Source organism: Sarcophilus harrisii, chromosome 4 (assembly GCF_902635505.1).
Source record: "Sarcophilus harrisii chromosome 4, mSarHar1.11, whole genome shotgun sequence".
NCBI lineage: Eukaryota > Metazoa > Chordata > Mammalia > Dasyuromorphia > Dasyuridae > Sarcophilus > Sarcophilus harrisii.
The window spans coordinates 48,793,314-48,813,796 of record NC_045429.1 but is presented as its reverse complement, the minus strand read 5'-3'; the positions used below and the strand labels follow the sequence as shown (position 1 = coordinate 48,813,796).

The following is a 20,483-nucleotide window of genomic DNA, read 5'->3' as shown; positions in this document are numbered from 1 at the left end:
TTTTTTTTTGCTACAAATTAGTTATGTGATCTCGGCACACTCCCTCTCCTGGAGCCCAGCAAATCGTGCTGTCTAATTGAGGGAACTTGTGAAGCAGGAACGCGCTGGGGGGACCAAACCCGCACCAAAATTCATATCTTCCTAGCACTCCCTCTGGTCCTTCAACCCTCCCATATCAACCCTCCCTTCTCCCAGCCTCCCTGCCTCCGAAAATTCCCTTGAGCCCGGCTTCTGTGAACAGATGAGTTTGCTTGTGAATAGAACTGTCTGGGGATGTGGGCGAGGCGCAAGAGCAGGAGGAGTGCTTGCAGTTGTAAAGTGGGCCTTCGGGTCGGAGCTTCTGGAAGGCAGGAACTGGGACGCTGGGCGATGGCAAGCATGGACCCTCCTTTTCCTGATGTGCGACTCACAGGCTTGCCCTATTGAATGTTGGGCACAGATTTTGTGGTCTTGCTGGTCGCACCTTTTGAGTAAGAAGCTAGGGATGGATAACTTTAAAGATAGATGCCCTCTCTTGACTAAATGAATTTGAGGAGGAGATGAGTTTGGTTACTTGAGCTTGGAAGGGGGAAACGCATCACGGGTGAAACAGTAGGGAGCATCCAAGAAGCTTGCCTGTGTTTAGCTCCTGGGAAGTTGTTGAAGGTGGGTTTTGGCAGCCTAATGGCACAAAGGTTTCTTTTGCGTTTGGCCAGGTTTTGGTCCCCCCAAAGTGAAGAGGCATTGCAGAAAATAGATACCTTGCTCTCCCCGTCGGGGAATCGAACCCCGGCCTCCCGCGTGACAGGCGGGGATACTGACCACTATACTAACGAGGAGTACATGCAGCCTATTCAGCTTGAAGCCTCAACTAGCTCCTCCCAGACACTTTGTTCATTCCCCCCAGTCTCTCCTGTGGGCCTCTTCCCATTTTCATAAAACATCTTGAAGCCCCTTCCGCCTTCCCTACCTCTGCCGTCTACCTTACTCCAACCATACTCTAGCTCTCTTTACCTCACAAGCTACCCACGCAGTCACCACACCTGTCGTGTTTCCTTACTCCTCCACAAACACTCCCACAATTAAAGAGGCTCATTTACAAAAGAAGAAATTCTGCACCACAGCGTGTGTGTCTGTCTCTGGGGCTGAGCGCTCTGAAAGTCGGAAGAGCATTTTCGAATCCATAAAATTAAATCCAGTACGTTTCCAACGAAGCCAGAGACATCGAAATAGAGCTACCAATGCGATTGAAAAAAAATTAAGCACATTCGAAACTACTAGGGGAAAAAAGCCTTCCTTTCAACATATCCTCTGGGTGGAAAAAACTGGGAATTGCTGTTAATAAAAGGGAGCCAGCCTCTGGGGCAAGTTAAAAGGGGGGCGAGAAAAGAGGAGGGGAAGAAGCCGCAGGAGCAAGGGTACAAAGGGCGTGGGAGAGGAGATATGTCTTTACTTCCCCTGAAATATTGATCTGGTCCCTCGTTCCTTGCCAAGCCCATCCTTACCCATCAAGCCTCCACTGATTTGGGAATGGCCTTTCGCAGCATCCTCTCCTCGGGTGGAAAATCCCCTCAGAGCTTCAGGGTCACGCGAAGTCTTAGCTTTGGCTCGCAGGCCTCACAGGCGACGTGACGCTTGTTCAACCCATTCCTCAACGGTCACGCCTAAGCCGGTGCCTTCTTAGAGGCGCTCCTGCTTTGGAAATGTGTATCAGGTGAAGTCGGGTTTCCCCAGAACGCGGCGTGAGAGCAAGTCTCCGTTTTTTCTTTCTTTCTTTTTTTCCTCCTTTGATCTGTTCTCTCTTTGTATCCTCAGCTCCGGTGTTGCGAGAGCCAGTGCTTGGCTTCCAGCAGGTGCGGGGAACCTGCTTGTTGGGAAGAGGGAGGCCCTAGAAGAATGGTCTCAAAGGGGCTGAGCGCGCGTATCCGCACAGACAGAGGCAAGGGGGTGCGGGCGCAGTTGGAGAAGACCAGGGAGCTGGCGGTGCCAATAACAAGAGGAACGGGAGGAGTCGAAGCAAGTGAGGGAAGCTTGTGGTGGCGCGGGTCTATGGGTTTCCGTGTTGTCATGCAGAGGCGAGCAGGGTCGTGGAAGAGTGTTTCTGGACAGTTGAATTTTCTTAGTACTGATGCGAGAGGGAGAAGTTAGAGCGCGTGTAGGGAACTAGGTAGATGAACTGAAAAGTGTGAAACAATGGTTTTGTTGTGACGCCCATTTCTATAATGGAGGGAAAAACACTTTAGCATGTGTCGGGATGGCCCAGCGGTCTAAGGCGCTGCGTTCAGGTCGCAGTCTCCCCTGGAGGCGTGGGTTCGAATCCCACTCCTGACAATTATCTTTTGAGCTTCTTTGTCTGATGCCAAAACTCTACGGCTGGCTGGCTGAGAGGCGGTTAGTTACCTAATTAGTTGGCCGGTTGTTGTAATTCGTTGTTGAAGAGGACCAAAAGGATATCTCAGCGTTAAAGTCGAATTTCACTGCGTGCGACCGTAGCTCATTAGATCAGTTGGAGCTCCGAGTGTTCTGCCACGGGTCCGACACAAATAGTCCATATGGCAGTTGGGGAAGCTTCTCTGAATTTGCCTATCTCACGTTTCTTTTGGGCCAATTGAATGCTGCTTTTCTCATTGTTTGATGAGGACACGCCTGTGCCAGTACAATCTATTCTGAGTGTCCTTGTATCGCTTTTTTTCTGGCCGCCTTGTGAGCGCTTGCCCTGTGTGAGTTCTCTATAAAATCATGCTTTTTGGCCAGTGTACATCTGACATTGGAACAACGGAGTTGTGTTCTCACAACGGCTCTTGTCGACATTCAGTTTGGTAATCAGCCTAATGCCTCTCTTCTCCCACACTTTCCTTCGGAGCTTCCCGAACACTGAGCTAGCTCTAGCAATGCTTGCGTCAATCTCGTTATCAATGTGGACATCCCTGGGAAGTATACTGCCAAGGTGAGAGAATTTATCCACAACTTATCCTCAATGTTCAAAGCCCTTTACTGTAACCGATGGTGCATGGAACCAGGGACGACGTGCTGCTGGCTGATAGAGGGCCTGTGTTTTCTTGATGTTAATTATTAGGCCAAACTTAACACAAGCAGCAGAGAATTGATCCATGCTTTGTTGCACCTCAAGTTTCTGAGGCTGCATCGAATGCACAATCACCTGCAAACAAAAAAGTCATGCTCCAACACTTCCTCCACTTTAGTTTTGGCTTGTAGCCTTCACGAGATGAAGAATTTACCACCAGTGAGGTGGCTGACTGTGATTCCATGTTTGTCCTCATTGAAGGCATTTGACAGTCTTGAGATCTACGGGAAGAAGAGAGAACGACTTGCCCCCGCCCCTGACTCCACCTATACTAATCTCTTCTCCCCAGTTCCTAGATCTTCAGAGATAGCCTCTACCAAGCCTCTTGTAGGTATAGGAAGGGTGTGTGGAGGACCAAAGTGCACCTTTAATGAAGGCTCAACACTATAGCTTCAGTTACAGACTTTCAGAGAAATCGTAAGACTTTCCCCCAGGTAGTGGTGTAGAAGTCAGTAGGAGAACGTGGAAGAAGAGAAAAAGGGTTAGAGGAAAGAGAAGGAGCAAGAAAATGGAAAGAAGGAGCAAGAGAATAAAGAAAAGGAGTAAGAGGAGAAGGAAGATGAGAAGAGAGAAGAAAAGTAGGAGAATGGAGGTGTAGATAGGAGGAAAGGAAGATGAGGGAAGTTTAGGAAGGAGGCAGGCTATGAAGTCTAGAAGTCTAGAAGTCAAGTTTTAGGTTAGGGTGATTTCATAGTCAACTTTTGGGTCTGGGACATGGTTAACAAGTATTTGTCCAGGAAGATCAGCAAAGTCAGTGAACATACGTAATACCTAAGAAGTCTTGCATGGGTGGTTCAGTGGTAGAATTCTCGCCTGCCACGCGGGAGGCCCGGGTTCGATTCCCGGCCCATGCAAAAAACGGGGCTTTTTTTTTTTTTAAACACAAGTCCTTTCTGTGCTTTTGGACCCTTACCACAGGCCGCTTGCTGCTCTATGAAGAATCGCATTTCCTTTTCATGACCAATAATGGTCCCCACTCTCTTCCACTAGCTCTTGTCACTTCTATCTCCACGCCCTGCGACTACTTTACAGAGGTTAGAGATTGACAGTGAGTGGGGGAGGGGACTTTGTCCCTAGAGGCATCTAAGGAAGTAGTTATCCAGCTAGACCATTTGGAGTGGGAGAGATTCTTAAGATGTTTTTGTCATTTATTTCTATCTCTGGTTAGGGGAATTGAAGCAACTGAGAAAGGTAACAGGGGGTAGCGGTTGTGGATGAACTGCAGAAAGAGGAAAGAACTCGCTTAAATTCGAGTTTAGAGCTTAAAATAACTTTCCCTGACCGGGAATCGAACCCGGGCCGCGGCGGTGAGAGCGCCGAATCCTAACCACTAGACCACCAGGGAACTCACTTTATACTCCTTCCTCTTCTATTCTTACAGTCGCCGTTTGCATTGTTTCCCACGCCTTTCTTAGTTTCTTCTGGCAACCCATTAGACTCATCACTAACCTGTTCGTTGAACTAATCTCACTTGTCTTCCTACAGGCACCACCAGTCACAAACTATCTAGCTGGTCCTCTCCTACACTCCAGTCTCTTCCCCTAACTACCATCATTCCCTTCCTCGAATGAACAGAGAACCTTCATAATAAGAATTCGAATCCCTAACTTCTGCCTCTCTTTTCCCGACCCCAACATCTCCCGATTCCATATCTTACTACATGCTGCCTGTCATTTGATTCAAAGGGAATCTTCAACTGCCCCTTTGTTTTCCGTGCCACATTTTTCTCTCTTCGGGGTCTCTGCTGATACCTGAATAAATGCTTTTGCACCTCCTTTTTCCTTTGTTTAAGGAGCAATCTGAATGGCTCTTTTCTAGCTGCCTGTTTCCCCCTCCCCTCCTCCCCTTCTAGTCAATATCAGCTCCCACAGTGCCCCAGGAGGGACCCATTCATAAAAAAACAAAACCTTGATTGGTCCTGATCTCCGGGAGCAGGGAGTCTCATTCTCATGGATGTACTTGAGTGTAAGAGAATCTCTCTCCAAATCCTCCAAATCGTCTCACCTGCTTTCATTGTGGATACTCATCCAAACCGAGTATGGGAAAGTCAGAGTGAGAACCTTAGACAAAAACTTAGAGTCTTGTCCCATTTTATAAACTCCAAGGAGTGAGGGTTCCTCCCTTCATCCGATCATCCCAATGGAGATGACTTCTAGACTTTCTTATACAACACTTTAATCTCTCTCCTGACCTCCACTCTCTCATTTCCATCTACCCATCTTATCTATCTGCCCGCCCTAGTGGATGTAGCAGTTCCTTAAATAGCACGCCTAAAACTGATCTCATGATCTTTTACTCTCACACCTTTCTCTTCCACTAATCGAACAAGGTGTTACCAGACTGTTATGGGCCAGAGCTTGAAACAAGGTGCTAAGTCAGTGGAATTGATAGAGACAATGTTTATATACTTAATTCACACCTTTAAGAGAGTTCACACATTAGAGTTCACACCTTTAGAGAGCATATATAAGCTAGGAGCCTTAACTAGGATTGACTTTGGGAAATTCACAAGTCAGGATTGAGTGGAGAAGATTCACAAGTCACAGAAGCCCACAAGTCCACTCTTGGAGGTGGAGTTAGATTCATTCCAAGTTCCACCTTTGTGCTGGCTGGAGACTTTGGATTCCGAGGGAGCTAGAGGTTGAAGCTGGAAGAGATAAAGGATTAGCGGGAAGAAGTATCGAAACCAAGGAGAGAGATAGGCCTTAAGAAAACTAACTGGGCTATTTTGAAGGAGACAATAAAGGATTTGGACTTTAATAACTAAGGCTGCCTCTAGAAGCCCCCCCCCCCCCCCACTCAAACCTGCTCCCAGATAACTTTTTATTTTAGAGAAGAGAATATTACATTACCCGCAGGATGGCCATACTGGTCTAGTCGCTGGGGAGGCGGTGGTGGATGCCATACCTTACTTCTATCAGTGTTAGGAAGGGAGGCTGCTGCTGCCTTGATAGAGGAAGAAATGTATAGATACCGGCCTACCAAGAACTATCTGGCTAACTACCGGCACCAGATTACTCAGCCTTTGAGACTGACATTATGAGAAATGAATTTGAAAGATTGGCTGTCAGACAACCAATTGAATTGCTTAGCATGAAACGATATGAACTTCCAACTCCTTCTTCTGGGCAGAAGAATGATATCACTGCATGGCAGGAATGTATAAACAATTCCATGGCCCAACTGGAGCATCAGGCAATTCGTATTGAAAACCTTGAGTTGATGTCACAACATGGTTGCAATGCCTGGAAAGTATATAATGAAAATTTAGTTCATATGATTGAACAAGCCCAGAAGGAACTGCAGAAATTAAGAAAACATATTCAGGATTTGAACTGGCAGAGGAAGAACATGCAACTCACTGCTGGATCTAAATTAAGAGAAATGGAGTCGACTTGGGTCTCACTCGTCAGTAAAAATTATGAGATCGACTGGACAGTTGTACAGCTAGAAAATGAAATCTTCCAAATCAAGCAACAGCATAAGGAGGCAAACAAGAAAACAACCAGCAGAATTTCTGAAAAACTGGAGTGTAGGGGGAAGGGAGAGGAAGGGCATTTTAGGAATTCTTAAGGCATCATGAAGTTGAATGATTCTTAAATCATGGTAAGAACCTGTTGAGAGTGGTAATGACCTGAATATCCTGTGAATGCTTTAGGAATATGAAAGAAACTTAGAAACTGTACAGAATGCGTGAATTAATAGTTCTTTGTATTCTATTTAATTCTATTTGTATATTTCTTTGACAAATAAATTTTTACCTTAAAAAATAATATTACACCAGACTGTCAACCCAGATGTCTTCCTAAACTTTTCAATTTCTCTTACTTCGGTCCCTCCTTCTCTCACCCTACTTTTAATTACCAATATTTGTTGAGTTGAGCTTGTGAAGCAGGAACTTGCCTAGGGGACCAAGCCCGCACCAAAGTTCATATCTCCCAAGTGCTCCCTTTGGTCCCCTACTGCCTGCGCAGCCCATATCAACCCTCCCTTCTCCCTGCCTCCCTGCCTCCCAATTCGCTTGAGCCCAGCTTCTGCTTATGCTGTGAACACACGAGTTTACTTGTGAATAGAACTGTCTGGGGATGTGGGCAAGGCGCAAGAGCAGGAGGAGTGCTTGCAGTTAGTTGTAAAGTGGGCCTATGGGTCGGAGCTTCTGGAAGGCGGTTGTTGGGGCGTGGGCGATGGCAAGCATGGGCCCTTTTCCTGATCTGAGCGACTCACAGGCTTGCCCTATTGAATGTTGGGCACAGATTTTGGGATCTTGCTGGTCGCCCCTTTTGAGTAAGAAGCTAGGGATGGATGACTTTAAAGGTAGATGCCCTCCCTCGACTACATGAATTTGATGAGATGACCTTGGTTACTTGAGCTTGGAAGGAATCCGAAAAGCGAACGCATCATGGTTGAAACAGTAGGGAGCTTCCATGCAGCTTTTGTGTTTAAGCTCCTGGGAAGTTGTTGAAGGTGGTTCTTGGAAGCGTAATGGCGGAAAGGCTTCTTTTGAGTTTGACCAGATTTTGGTCGCCCCAAAGTGCGGCAAAATAGTTAACTTGTCCTCTCCGTCGGGGAATCGAACCCTGACATCCCGCGTGACAGGCGGGGATACTGACCACTATACTAACGAGGAGTGCTCAAAATAGCTTTTCTGATGAAACCTCAAGTAACTTTCACTACACATTTTACTCTCCCCACCAATCACTGCTTTGAGTTTTTCTAGGCCTCTCAGCCGCGGATCTTGGGCCTTTTTAGGGGATACCGCCTCCTTGCACTTTCACAAAATACCTTGAAGCCCCCTTCCGCCTTCCCTACCTCTGCAGTCTTCCTGACTCCAACCACACTCTAGCTCTCTTGCTTCTCGTCACAAGCTACCCACGCAGTCACCACACCTGTCATCTCCTTATTCCTCCACAAACACTGCCACAATTAAAGAGGCTCATTTACAAAAGAAGAAATTCTTCCCCATAGCGTGTGTGTCTGCGTCTGGGTCTGAGCTCTCTGAAAGTATCCAACATCAGGAGAGCATTTTTGAATCCATAAAATTAAATCCAGTATGTTTCCAACGATGCCAAAGACATCGAAATAGAGCTATCAATGCGATTGAAAAAAAAATTAAGCATATTCGAGACAAATACGATAAAACAGCCTTCCTTTCAACATATCCTCTGGGTGGGAAAAAACCTGGGAATTGCTATTGATAAAAGGGAGCCAGCCTCTGGAACAAGTTAAAAGGGGGGCAAGAAAAGAGGAGGGGGAGGTGCCGCAGGAGGAAGGGTACTGAGGGCGTGCAAGGGGAGATGTGTCCGAGACAGAGCGGTGCTGTCAGGGTGCTGCGCCAGGAGGTAGGTGGCCTATGGGCAGGTGGGTGTTGGGGCAAGACGGGAGAGCGTTTGACTGCTCAGAAGCTGCAACGGCTGCCCCTTTGAGTCGGTCTCTTCCCTCCTGGACAATCTTTACTTCCCCTAAAATATTGATCTGGTCCCTCGTTCCTTGCCAAGTCCATCCTTACCCATCAACCCTCCATTGATTTGGGAATGGCCTTTCGCAGCATCCTCTCCTCGGGTGGAAAATCCTCTTAGAGCTTCAAGGTCACGAGCAGCCTAAGCTTTGGCTCTCAGGCCTCACAGGAGACATGACTCTTGAACAACCATTCCTCGATGGGTCCTAGTCAAGCCTAAATCGATGCCTTCTTAGAATAAGAACACCTGTTCCTGCTTTGGAAATATGTATCAGGTGAAGTCGGGTTTCCCTAGAACGCGGCGTGAGAGCAAGTCTCTGTTTTTTCTTTTTTTTCCTTCTTTGATCTATTCCCTACTTGAATCCAGTGTCCCGAGAGCCAGTGCTTGGCTTCCAGCAGGTGCGGAGGAACTGCTTGTTGGGAAAAGGGAGGCCTTAGAAGAATGGTCTCGGGGTTGAGGACACGTATCCTCAAAGAGGCAGAGGCAAGGGGGGTGAGGGCTCAGTTGGAGAAGATCAGGGAGCTGGCGTTGCCGGGAATAAGAGGAAGCGGAGAAGTCGAGGCAAGTGAGGGAAGCTAGGAGTGACGCCGGTCTTTGGGTTTCCGTGTCGTGGAGAGACGAGCAGGGTCGTGGAACAGTGTTTCTGGCCATGTGTTTTCATAGACAGCGCTGGTGCGGGAGGGACAGGTTAGAGAGGGTGGAAGGAACTGGGTAGGTGAGCTGAGAGGTGTGGGCACCTGGTTATTTTGCTATGTGGGAATGGGATTGACAATTGTTTCTGTTGACGCAGGATGGCCCAGCGGTCTAAACCGCTACGTTGAGGTTCACGTTCACTCTAGGTGTCCTTGAGATACGGATTTGAATCCTGTCCCGCAATGATAATGAAGTGGGAACATAACTTGTTCAGGTTCCTGAATTCTCAGACTGAAGTCCCCTATCTCAAACTCGCGGCCCTCATATGAAAAAGTTTGGTGGAGCAGTGCGCTCCAGTAGGGGGATCAAAGTACTTTTTTACTGGAGCGTAGGCTGGAAGAAAAACGGTCACTTGGAACGCGGCCTTTGTGAACAGCTCCAACAATGTAGCTTTAGAAACTGACTTTTAAGGCAATAATAGGACTTTCCCTATTATTGTGGTGTAGTGTAGGTGTAGTGTGGTGTAGAAAGCAGTAGGGGAACTTCTAGGTTAAAAGATAAAGAGAGGAGTAGGGAAAGGAGAAAGAGAAAAAGAATGAGAAAAGTAGGCTGAAGAGGACATGGAGGATGGAAGGAGGAAACAAGGGAGGATGGAAAGAGGAAAAAAGGAAGGATGGAAGGAGAAAAAAAGGGAGGAAGAAAGCAAGGAGAATAGAGGAATACTTAGAAGGAAAGAAGTGCAACGGAAGAGGGAAGTTTAGGACGGAAGAGATCTATGAAGCCTGGAGAGATAAGTTGTAGTTAGGGTTAGCAGGTGATACGTCAAATTTTGGATTGGAGACACGAATAAAGGAAAAAAAACTCTTTAGGAAGGTCAGCGATGTCACTTAAGATACGTAAGAGGTAATGTGTGTTGCATGGGTGGTTCAGTGGTAGAATTCTCGCCTGCCACGCGGGAGGCCCGGGTTCGATTCCCGGCCCATGCAGAAGGAAAGTTTTAGCACAAATGTGTCCCTGGGTCTAATCCTTTCGGACTGCTGTCACAGGACTCTTACCTCATTAACCAGCGTATTTCTAGGTCACGAACATCATCCCTACTTCCTTTCGCTTGCCATTGCTACTCTTACCCCCAACTATGTGGAGGCCAGAGATCTCCACACGGACAACGGGAGATCTTTCCTTCCTAGGCACCTAAAGAAAGAACCAGGATTCTGGTAAAAGAGAAGTAAGCTGGGTCCTTTCCCTTGCCTTGACGCTCCCTCATTCCCTCATCCAGGAGTTTATTTTGACAGATCGAAGAGGATGTTGGGATTGTCATTTCTCTCTTGTGGTTTCACTAGGGGAAATTGAGAAAGTGTTGATTTGGACAGATATGTTGGGACTGATACTTGTCTGTTTTTCCTTTAACACTGAGGGCAAATTTTCACTAATGAAGAAATTGAGAAGATGCGAGAAAGCAGCGGCAAGAGATGGTGTCATGATGTTAATGATAAACAGTTTAAAAGTACTTGATCAATTAAAAGAGATCAATTAAAAGGACATTCCCTGACCGGGAATCGAACCCGGGCCGCGGCGGTGAGAGCGCCGAATCCTAACCACTAGACCACCAGGGAACTTAGTAACTCTAAGTGGCTTCCTCTATACACATTACAGTGGCCTTTTGCATTCTTCGGGACTATTGGATCAACCCTACCCCAGCGCTTATATCCCAAAGAGATTTTAAAGAAGGTAAAGAGACCTGTATGTGCAAGAATGTTTGTGACAACCCTCTTTGTAGCGGCCAGAAACTGGAAACTGAGTAGATGCCCATCAGCTGGAGAATAGCTGAATAAATTGTGGCATATGAATATTATGGAACATTATTGTTCTGTAAGAAATGACCAGCAGGATGATTTCAGAAAGGCCTGGAGAGACTTACACGAACATTGATGCTGAGTGAAACGAGTAGGATCAGGAGATCATTATATACTTCAAAAACAATACTATATGAGGATCAATTCTGATGGACGTGGCCCTCTTCAACAATGAGATGAACCAGATCAGTTCCAATAGAGCAGTAATGAAGTGAACCAGCTACACCCAGCGAAGGAACTCTGGGACATGACTATGAACCACTATCTGGAATGCCCAATCCCTCTATTTTTGTCGCCTGCATTTTTGATTTCCTTCACAGGCTAATTGTCCGATTCTTTTTGTACAGCAAAATAACTGTTTGGACATGTATACTAATATTGTATTTAATTTATACTTTAACATATTTAACATGTATTGGTCAACCTCCCATCTGGGGAAGGGCTGAGGTGAAGGAGGGGAAAAATTGGGACAAAAGCTTTGGCAATTGTCAATGCTGTAAAATTGCCCATGCATATAACTTGTAAATAAAAAGCTATTAAAAAAAACAAACAAAACAAAACCTCCTACCTCAGAGCGCAATTGCACCGGATTCCCAGAAACAGGGAGTCTCATTCTCCTAGATGTCCTCAATCGCAAAAGAACTCCTTTCAAGATCTTTCTAATTGTCTCACCTGTCTTCATTCTGGAGTGAGCGAAACTACTCACCCAAACTGGGAATAGGAGAATCAAGGTGAGGAGATTCGCCAAAAAGCCCAGTGTCCTGTCCCATTTTACAAAACCTCAAGAATGGGGGTCCCGTTCTTTTATCGATCATCCCTGTGAAGATGACTCCTAGATTTTTCACAATACCTAATTGCTCTCCTGATCTCCAGTGTCTGTCCTCCATCTGTCTATCTGCCTTCTTGGATGTGGAAGTTCCAAAGACATCTTAAACTCACCGTGCCCAAAATTCATTTGGCGATTTATTTATATATTTGTTTGGTTTGCCCTCCTAGCCTCCTCCTCCCCTAATTGGACAAGGTGACACCAACGTCCCAGGCTCCCATGCCACCAACATCTAGAGAAAAAAAAAAAGACGCCATACTTTCCTCATATAAGTACTTGGGCGTTGTGAAGTGGAGTTTTGGACACCACACTTAGCGTGCAAAGCAACTAGGGGACAATTGCTGGGGGATATTGGAGGAGTGATACACAAGTTCATTTATATGAGTGTTAGAAAACAGGTCCAGAGGGCTCCAGAGAGCTGTGGAATGAAGAAATGACATTCTTGCCTCTCTTTAGGATGTGTCAAAATAAGAGAGGCGTTCAAGGTTGGATTGGCAGGGAATCGAAGCCGGGTCAACTACTTCCAAGGAGGCAGCTCTGCTCACCAATTTACCATGAACGCCGATGCCGGTGATATTTTCTCAACCAAGACCCCCCCAGTGAAAGCCCGTGCAGTTCTCCTGCAGATAGGCTAAGCACCAGAACTCAGTGCTCCCGCACCTGCACTTTCTATCAGGCATATAAACAGAGACGGGCTTAGAGCTCTTTTAGACTCCCTAGCATTCGTTCTACTTGCCTACAGTCTTCAGACCCAACTGTACCCGTTTGGGATAGGTAGCTAGAAGGGTCTTATCGGCCTTGGCTACAAGGAAATTGAGGTGGAGTTGTTTTTGATTACTTAAGACTTCTAGAGGGCTGGCAAGCGAAGAATCGGGAGTGAGACAGGAAAGAGCTTTCAAGCAACTTGCATGTCTAGCTCCTGAGAAGTTTCTGAAGGTGGTTCTTGGCAGCCTAAAGCCACAAAGGCTTCTTTTGAGTTTGGAGAGATTTTGGCCACCCGGAGGTGAAGAGGGACTTCTGCAAAAAGAAATGTGTACTCCCCGTCGGGGAATCGAACCCCGGCCTCCCGCGTGACAGGCGGGGATACTGACCACTATACTAACGAGGAGTGCTCGAAGTAATTGTTCTGATGAAACCTCAAGTAACTTTCACGACACATTTTACTCTCCCCACCAATCTCTGCTTTGAGTTTTTCTAGGCCTCTCAGCCGCGGATCTTGACAAACCACAATGGTTCTTTCCTCGTACCCCAAATCTGTTTCCTGCCTTTCTCAAAGCAGTCTCCCGCCTTCAATTCATCCCGAAAGCTACCTATGTCGCTACCCTACCTTTTGTCCATTGTCCTTCAGGACTGCCTTCCTTGGCTGCAGTTAAAGAGGCTCATTTCGAAAAGAAGAAATTCTTCAACCTAGTCTCTCAGCTTGAGCGAGTGTGTATGTCTTTTGTATTTGATCTCCCTCAAAATCTACAGCAGTCTATGGACTCCTTTTCAGGATGTTTTTGAGTGCATAACATGAAATCCAATAAATTAACAACGAAACCGATTTTATTGAAATAGAATATGCTTTAAAAAAAATTAACCAAGTTCAGGGATTCTAGGGTAAAAAGCATTTAGGAAGCTGGCAGTTACTTTGCATAAAGAAGAAGTCTTGGGAGCTGAGGTTAAATGGGGGAAAGAGAAAAGAGGAGGAAGAGAAGATATAGGAAGAGGTGGAAGAGGGATTCGAAGGCCGTCTATATCGAGGATTCCATTGGACACAAACCCCTTCTCCCCAGTTCACTGGCCTTCCGTTTCAGACTCGAGTGTGTGAAGGAGCTGGCCCCACCTGAGGACTAAGTTGGATTTTTGTCAGAGATTAGACTGGAAGAAAAAACTCAGCAATATAGCTTTAGGGCGTTCACCCGTGGAGAAAGAGAGGGAAAAAGAGAGGGAGGAGAAGTAGAAGAACAGGGAAGGAGAAAAAAGAGGTGCAAAAAATGGAGGACTGTGTAGGAAATGGAAGGCAAAGGTAAGGAGAAAAGATTAGGAGAGTGAAGAATGATTGAATATTTTGTCATATTTGGGACCTTGGCTCTGGCCCAATAGAGGTGTTCAATAAGGCCAGAGGCCAAGAATTCAGCTAAGTTATTCTTTGCACTAGATTATAATGGTAAAATATTCACCTGCTTGGCGGGAGATCTAGATTCATTTCCCTGTGCTTCCATGCGCTTATGCTTTTTCTTTTCCCCTTTTAAGCACAAGTCTTTTCCTGGGATCTTTTGTTATATAACAAAAGATATCCACTTTACCTTTTAGACAGCTCCCTGAAAGAAGTGTGAGAATTCACGCTAATAGGAAAAAATAAAAAGGACTGCCAATCTTGCCATCCAGCCAAACCTTAGTTGAGGAAGCCAAGTAAGTCCTAAAATCTCTGGGCTCTTAGATAGCTGGTAAAGCACTCCCCCTGTACAAGATAGAATCGTAGGCCTTCAGGCTTCCAGAACATATAAAGGTTAAGGCTACTGGCAAAAGTAGATCTCTACCAGGTTGCTCTGCCTTCTTTCCAACGGGTCACCCACTTCTCAACCTCCTAGTTTGCGAGGCTAACAGTGAAGGCAAGCAGAACGAATGCTTGGGATGAGAACTAATCTCTGGTTTTACTTCTACTCCATCTTTAACGTGGCGGTGTGTTCAAATAAAATGAAGCAAAACAGTTAAGGGAACAGGACAAGTCTGAGAAAATCTTCCTCTCATCTCTAGACGCCCTCCCATCCCACTGTTTTCTTTTCATTCCCTCACTTCTTCCACCCCATTCCCACCTCTCCCTGCCTTTTCCATCTTGCCAGAGGTTTGGCACTTTCTGTTCTTGGAGTGACTTCCATTGCCTAGAGTTGAAATGGCAGCAAGGAGAAAGAGAAGAGTATGATTGGGTAATATGTGTGTATGTGTGGGAAGCTGAACCCAATCTCCCCCATGAAAGAAAGGGATACTAACCACTAAATTATCAAGGAAGTTTCCCTTGAAACACTGATGTAGTACCCTGTTCCTTGCCAATCCTATTCTTACCAGTCAACCCTCCCTTCATTTGATAATAGTCCTTTCCAGCACTCTGTCCTCGGGTGGAAATCCCTTCGGAGCTTTTAGATTCCTCCAAGTCTAAACTTTGGCTCAGGCCCCACAGTCTGCATGAGATCTGCACGAGGTTTCCCGTGTGTCCCAGGTACACGTAGGTCGGAGCCTTCACAGAGGCTTTCCTGCTTTGGAAATGTGGTAGGCTAAATCAGGCTTTCAGCAGACGATTGGACAGGGCATGAGAGCAAGTTTCCTTTTCTCTCTTCTCTGAGACGCTGTTCACTTGTATCCGCGGCTCCAGTATAGGGAGAATCAGTGCTTGGCTCCCAGCAGGTGCGGGGGATCTGCTTGTTGGCGGGAAAAGGACCCTAAAAGAATGGTCTCAGGATTCGTATTCCGCAGAGAGACAGAGACAAGGTGGTGGGCGCAGCTGGAAGTCAGGGAACTGGTGATGCTGGATAGAGTCGGGTCAATTGAGGGAAGTTTGTAGTAGTGCGGGTCTTCAGGTTTATGTGCTGAAGTATAGAGGCGGGCAGGAAATCGCGCAAGGTTGTAGAAGAGTGTTTCGGGTCATGTGGACTTTCTTAGAAAGCGCTGGTGAGGGAGGGAGAAGCTAGAGAACATTGGAAGAGGGCTAGAGGAATTGTAAATGTGACTTCTGCGACTGTAATCTCCAAAGAGAGTGATAGAGATTTTGGGGACTGAGTCATAACAGTTGGCCATCCTAAGGCTCTTTGCTCAGGACGCGATCTCCGTTCGAATCCCACTCTTGATTCCTTCTGTCTTGCTTCCTGCTGTTGTCCCACGGTCCCGCCGAAGCCTCAGACTAGTGAGCGGGCTTACGGATGCTTCTCTCCCCCTCAGTGGCCTTCACAGGCCGAACCTTCATGTACTAGCAGTTGAATGAGGAACTGCAGTCCACCTGAAGACCAAACTTTAGCCAGAGGGTATGTATGTATGTATGTATGTAGATTTGAAGAGAAACCGTGGCTTGGACGGGGACTTTTGGAAACTTCCCAACATATATTACTTCAGATACTTAGGTTCGAGGCAATCACACACACAGTACATACATTCCCGGAGGAGTTGTTGTAACAGCAGCAGGAGAACCAGGAGGAAGCGGAGGAATAGGAAGTGAGAGAAGATAGCAAGAAAACGGAATAGAGATGGAGGAAGAAGAGAAGGAAGATGGGGAGAGGAAGAAAGGAAAAGAATATTGGAGTATGTAGAAAGGAGGAAAACGAAAAGGAAGAAGAAAGAAATTTAGGAGGGAAGAGGATGAAGAATTCAAGAAAAGTAAGTTATTAGATTAGAGTGGGCACATAATATATCAAATTTTAAGTTTGATTCGCAGCCTACCTGTGTGTCCACAAAGATAAGAGACACTGCAGTAAAGTTTAAGGAAAGTTTTTTTTTGGTTGGGTTCAGTGGTAGAATTCTCGCCTGCCACGCGGGAGGCCAGGATTCGATTCCCGGCCCATGCAAAATTGTACTTTTACTCGGCACTGCCCACCCGACGCTATTATCTCCAGAAAACAAAACCTTCCTTGTCACGATTATCATTCTATAACCACTAACGAAGTCACTGTGCATCTCTTCATCTACCAACGATCAGTAGCCTCCTGCCCACAGTTTTACTCACTTGGCAACTATTTCGTTTCACATTCGAATAGAGACCAGCCCACAAGGCCTTTTGACATATAGGCAGGCTTACAGCCTTCAGACCCACATGGCTTTTTGGGTCGGTCGGGAACTGGAACGTTAGGTGTTGGCAGCCCCAGATCCTTCTATTGGAGCTGGACAAACTGCTTCTCCTGAGAAAGTCGGGACACAACGTTCTTGGCTCGTGTTAGTGCTTCCTTTGGGAGAAGCGAGGGATTAATGGTGCAAGAAGGGAACCCATCAGTTGCGGCTACACTGAACGTGAGACCGAGATGCCCTTGAGTTCCTGAGATGGTTCTGGAGCGGAAGATCAAGACTGAGACAGCAAGAAGCTTCCAAGAAATTTGCGCGTATATGGAGCCCGCACAGATGTTGAGAGTAACTCTTGGCAGCCTGTTGCTACAAAGGCTTCTTTGAAGTTTGGAGAGACTTTGTCCACCCCGTGGTATATAGAAAGATCAAGGTTGTTGGCTTCCGCAAAACTCCTCCCCGTCGGGGAATCGAACCCCGGCCTCCCGCGTGACAGGCGGGGATACTGACCACTATACTAACGAGGAAGGTGACAGGTGGTCTCTACTTGAAGCATCAAGTAGTTCTGAGCACACACTTCACTCCCTCCAGAGTCTCTGCTTTGGAGTTGTTTTTTCTTTTTCTCTCAGATCCCTAGTGCTCTATGCCCATTATTAGACCATTTCCCAATATTCTCTTCCTTTTGACAAACTTTTTTCTGCTTCTTGCACATATTTTCATTCTCCTGTACAATTTGTTGTATTAGAAGGAATACAGGCTTTTTGCAAGTGGTATATATTCTTCATACATACATACCTATATCCTTCATTCATCACTCTTACACGCTGTTCCTGTTCTCCTAGCCTGTGGAATCTCACAAGAATTCCCATCACCACTACAGCTCAACAGTATTTGATTTTGTGGCACACAAACACTGACTCTTCCCCAAAGTGTCTCCTCTCCTTACTTCCCAATTCTACAGTAATGCTTGGGAGAGGTGATCCCTTTTTCAGCGACATCTCTCAGTCATTCCTCAGATTATTTGGTTTGTACATTGTTATTAGACTGTTAGCAATTTGGAAGCAGGGATTTTTTTTTTTTTTTTTTTGCCTTTGTTTTATCACCTGAAATCAGTACACTACCTGACACACAGTAAGTATTTAATACAATTTTACTGAATGAGTGACATTTCAAAGATTGGATTTATCGGGCTCATTTATTGGGTTCCTAACTCTTTGTGATCTCAGGGATTAGAGTATGCCAGATTTTTTCTAATCTCCACTATGTCACAAAATCTATACAAACTCATGTTCATTTTTTCATGACATTATTTGTCCATCTCATTCTTTGCCATTCCCTCTTCCTTTTGATGTCAGTCTTTCCCAACCTCAGTGTCTTTTCAATTGATTCCTGTCTTCTCATTATGTGGTCAAAACATTCAAGCTTCAGCTTCAAAGTTTGACTTTTCAATGTGAATCAATTTCTTTAATCTGATTTATTTGATCTCTTTATTGTCTAGGTAATTCTCAAAAGTATCCAGGACTACAATTCTAAATCGCTGATTCTGTCTTGCTAAAGTTTTCCTTGTGGTTCAGCAGCAATGCGTTGCTACCTGGGGAGAAGGGGAGAAAGTGAAAAGGAAAAGCTTGTAGTATTTGTGGGGATGGTGAAAAAATGCAAAACAGAGGAGTTAAAAGAATGGCAAAATTTTTACTTAAGAATAGATTCCTATTGTGTCAAATTTTTAGTATGGGTCTTGTCCCATCAGAACTCGTCATATGTTCATGGAGATCAGAGGCAAAGTGATATCGAGTGGGTGATGAAATTCTCCCATGCCATGCAGTAGCCCCTTGGCTCGATTCCCGATCTAAAGTGACAAGCTATTCATTCACTCATTTGATTATTCATTTATTCACTTATTTACAAATCCACTCCCGGGTATTCAGGCTAGCCTTTGGCACTTTTTGGACAGACAGCTCACTGCTGATCAGTAGCATCCCTACACTGGAGCAGCTTGTCCTATCAAGGACATCACATATTCATCTTAGCTGGCCAATCTTAGCCACCTACCCCTCGATCTCTTGAGAAGATCCATAAGAGATAGGAGCTCTCTGGCTCTTGGAGATAAATGAAAGCCGTCTTAATACAAAATAGATCTATAAGATTTTAGAACACCTAAGGTTAACTGTTGTGATAAAGTTGATCTTGGGCACCCTACTCTTTCTTCAATCTTTCTTCTTGGCTCTGCCCCTTCTCCTCATACGTTTTCCAGAAGGAAATGAGGGTGAATGTTTGGGATGTAGCTTGTTCTACTTTAATTTCTTTTCTGCCCTAGGGCTTTGGTAGCAGGGGGGATGAAACGAGAAGAGACTGTAAGGGAGTAGGATGGAGGAACCACACATAATGGTAGTGGGAGCAGGTAGTAGAGGGGGAAGAACAGTACCTCTGTGATTTTGGAAAAATTGTAACCTTTCCCTGACCGGGAATCGAACCCGGGCCGCGGCGGTGAAAGCGCCGAATCCTAGCCACTAGACCACCAGGGAAGACACAGCTAAAATACTTCCTTACTCAATCAGTCCTTCAACTTGCTTCTCCAGTTTATTTTAGGATTCCACTCAATTTACAATTGGCTTTTCATCACTCTGTACTGATGTCTACTACTTCGCTGGCCCTTCTCATACTACGGCCTATTCCTTTAAATTCCACCAACTCTCTTCGCTTGAACAAAGCACTGCCCTACACAATAAGAATCTGGAACTCGCAACCCTACAAACCCCTGCCATCTTTCCGGGTTTAAATGTCATTTCCTTCCGTACCCTGCTCCTGCAGCCTTTACATCTTTCATTCATCCGGTCTTCTCAGCTGTCTCCACATCTTCCTCTCTGTTTAGAGCATCTGCGCATACCTCGATGTCTTTGCAAAACCTCTTCCTCGGCCTTAGAAACAACTTGTTTGGCTCTGTCCTGGCTTTCTGTTTCTTTTCTTTCCAAGCTAATATCAGCTTCACTAATATGGCAGGAATTACTCAGAAAAAACTTGATAGGGCCCTGAACCCTATAAGGGGGGAGGCTTGCAATCCAAAGGGTAGCCTTGTTTTTCCGACCTTGCTAAATCGTGAGAGCTTGTGAAATCCTTTTAAGTCCAGTAGCAGTTCTTCATACTGAAGCATGTGCTTCTACAAAAATCTTTGGAAGTCAAAAAGAGGATCATAGGCAAAACCTGCTGTCCTGTCCAGCTGCACAGCACCCGAGATTGAGTTTCTCCTTCTTTTTCTTATCATTGCTACAGTTCTCAGATTTATTTATACAGTATCTAACCTCCCTCCTGACCTCCACTTTCTCAATTCCAACTGCCTACAAGACTTCCTCAAAGCGCGAATTCCCATAGACATTTTAAATTTACCACGTCCAAAATTGATCTTGTTATCTTTCCCCTCAAATTCTCCCCTGTCCCTAACTGTGGAGGGTCCCACCAATTTCCCAAGTACCTAGGTTGATGATCGAAATGTCATTCTAGACTCTTTATGCTCTCTCATCCTCAACAATCATTTCTATCCTCTTAACATTTTTCTTGTATACCTGGTGGTTGTTCTCCCTGTTTTAAGCCTCTCTTCACTCTATTTCAACCTCCTCTCTGCTGTCAAATTGATCTACTTGAAGTCTAAATCTGACTACACACACACACACACACACACACACACACACACACACACACACATTAATTCAATAAACTTCAGTAGCTTCCTCTTGCCTCAAGTCTCCCATATACAGTTCTCTGGCTTTTAAAGCTCTTCAAAACTAGATCCCTTCCTCCCATTTCAGTATTCTCACTTCTTTCCAAATACTCTGAGATGCAGACACTGACACATTTGCTATTTCCTCTAAGACATTCTATCTCCAGACTTGGATCCTTTTCATCTCAGTTAATGT

General features: G+C 45.6%; 1 protein-coding gene and 10 non-coding genes across 11 annotated transcripts; 4 read left to right on the top strand and 7 right to left on the bottom strand.

Moving 5' to 3' along the window:
* Window positions 1–746: 746 nt before the first annotated feature.
* Window positions 747–818, bottom strand: TRNAD-GUC. Its single transcript has one exon. It is a non-coding gene; the product is annotated as a tRNA-Asp (tRNA).
* A 1,409-nt stretch (window positions 819–2,227) lies between these two features.
* On the top strand, window positions 2,228–2,310 carry TRNAL-CAG. The gene has a single exon. It is a non-coding gene; the product is annotated as a tRNA-Leu (tRNA).
* LOC116423576 (pre-mRNA-splicing factor SPF27-like) lies at window positions 2,234–6,637 on the top strand. Its single transcript, XM_031968568.1, is given in 6 exon segments — window positions 2,234–2,289; window positions 2,863–2,926; window positions 3,266–3,395; window positions 5,897–5,986; window positions 5,989–6,060; window positions 6,063–6,637. Coding segments are annotated over 6 exon segments (987 nt in total).
* TRNAG-GCC lies at window positions 3,848–3,918 on the top strand. Its single transcript has one exon. It is a non-coding gene; the product is annotated as a tRNA-Gly (tRNA).
* Window positions 4,338–4,409, bottom strand: TRNAE-CUC. Its single transcript has one exon. It is a non-coding gene; the product is annotated as a tRNA-Glu (tRNA).
* Window positions 6,638–7,619: 982 nt separating the features above from the next.
* Window positions 7,620–7,691, bottom strand: TRNAD-GUC. The gene has a single exon. It is a non-coding gene; the product is annotated as a tRNA-Asp (tRNA).
* Window positions 7,692–10,068: 2,377 nt separating this feature from the next.
* Window positions 10,069–10,139, top strand: TRNAG-GCC. Its single transcript has one exon. It is a non-coding gene; the product is annotated as a tRNA-Gly (tRNA).
* A 555-nt stretch (window positions 10,140–10,694) lies between these two features.
* On the bottom strand, window positions 10,695–10,766 carry TRNAE-CUC. The gene has a single exon. It is a non-coding gene; the product is annotated as a tRNA-Glu (tRNA).
* Window positions 10,767–12,868: 2,102 nt separating this feature from the next.
* On the bottom strand, window positions 12,869–12,940 carry TRNAD-GUC. The gene has a single exon. It is a non-coding gene; the product is annotated as a tRNA-Asp (tRNA).
* Window positions 12,941–17,030: 4,090 nt separating this feature from the next.
* On the bottom strand, window positions 17,031–17,102 carry TRNAD-GUC. Its single transcript has one exon. It is a non-coding gene; the product is annotated as a tRNA-Asp (tRNA).
* Window positions 17,103–19,025: 1,923 nt separating this feature from the next.
* Window positions 19,026–19,097, bottom strand: TRNAE-UUC. Its single transcript has one exon. It is a non-coding gene; the product is annotated as a tRNA-Glu (tRNA).
* Window positions 19,098–20,483: the final 1,386 nt, after the last annotated feature.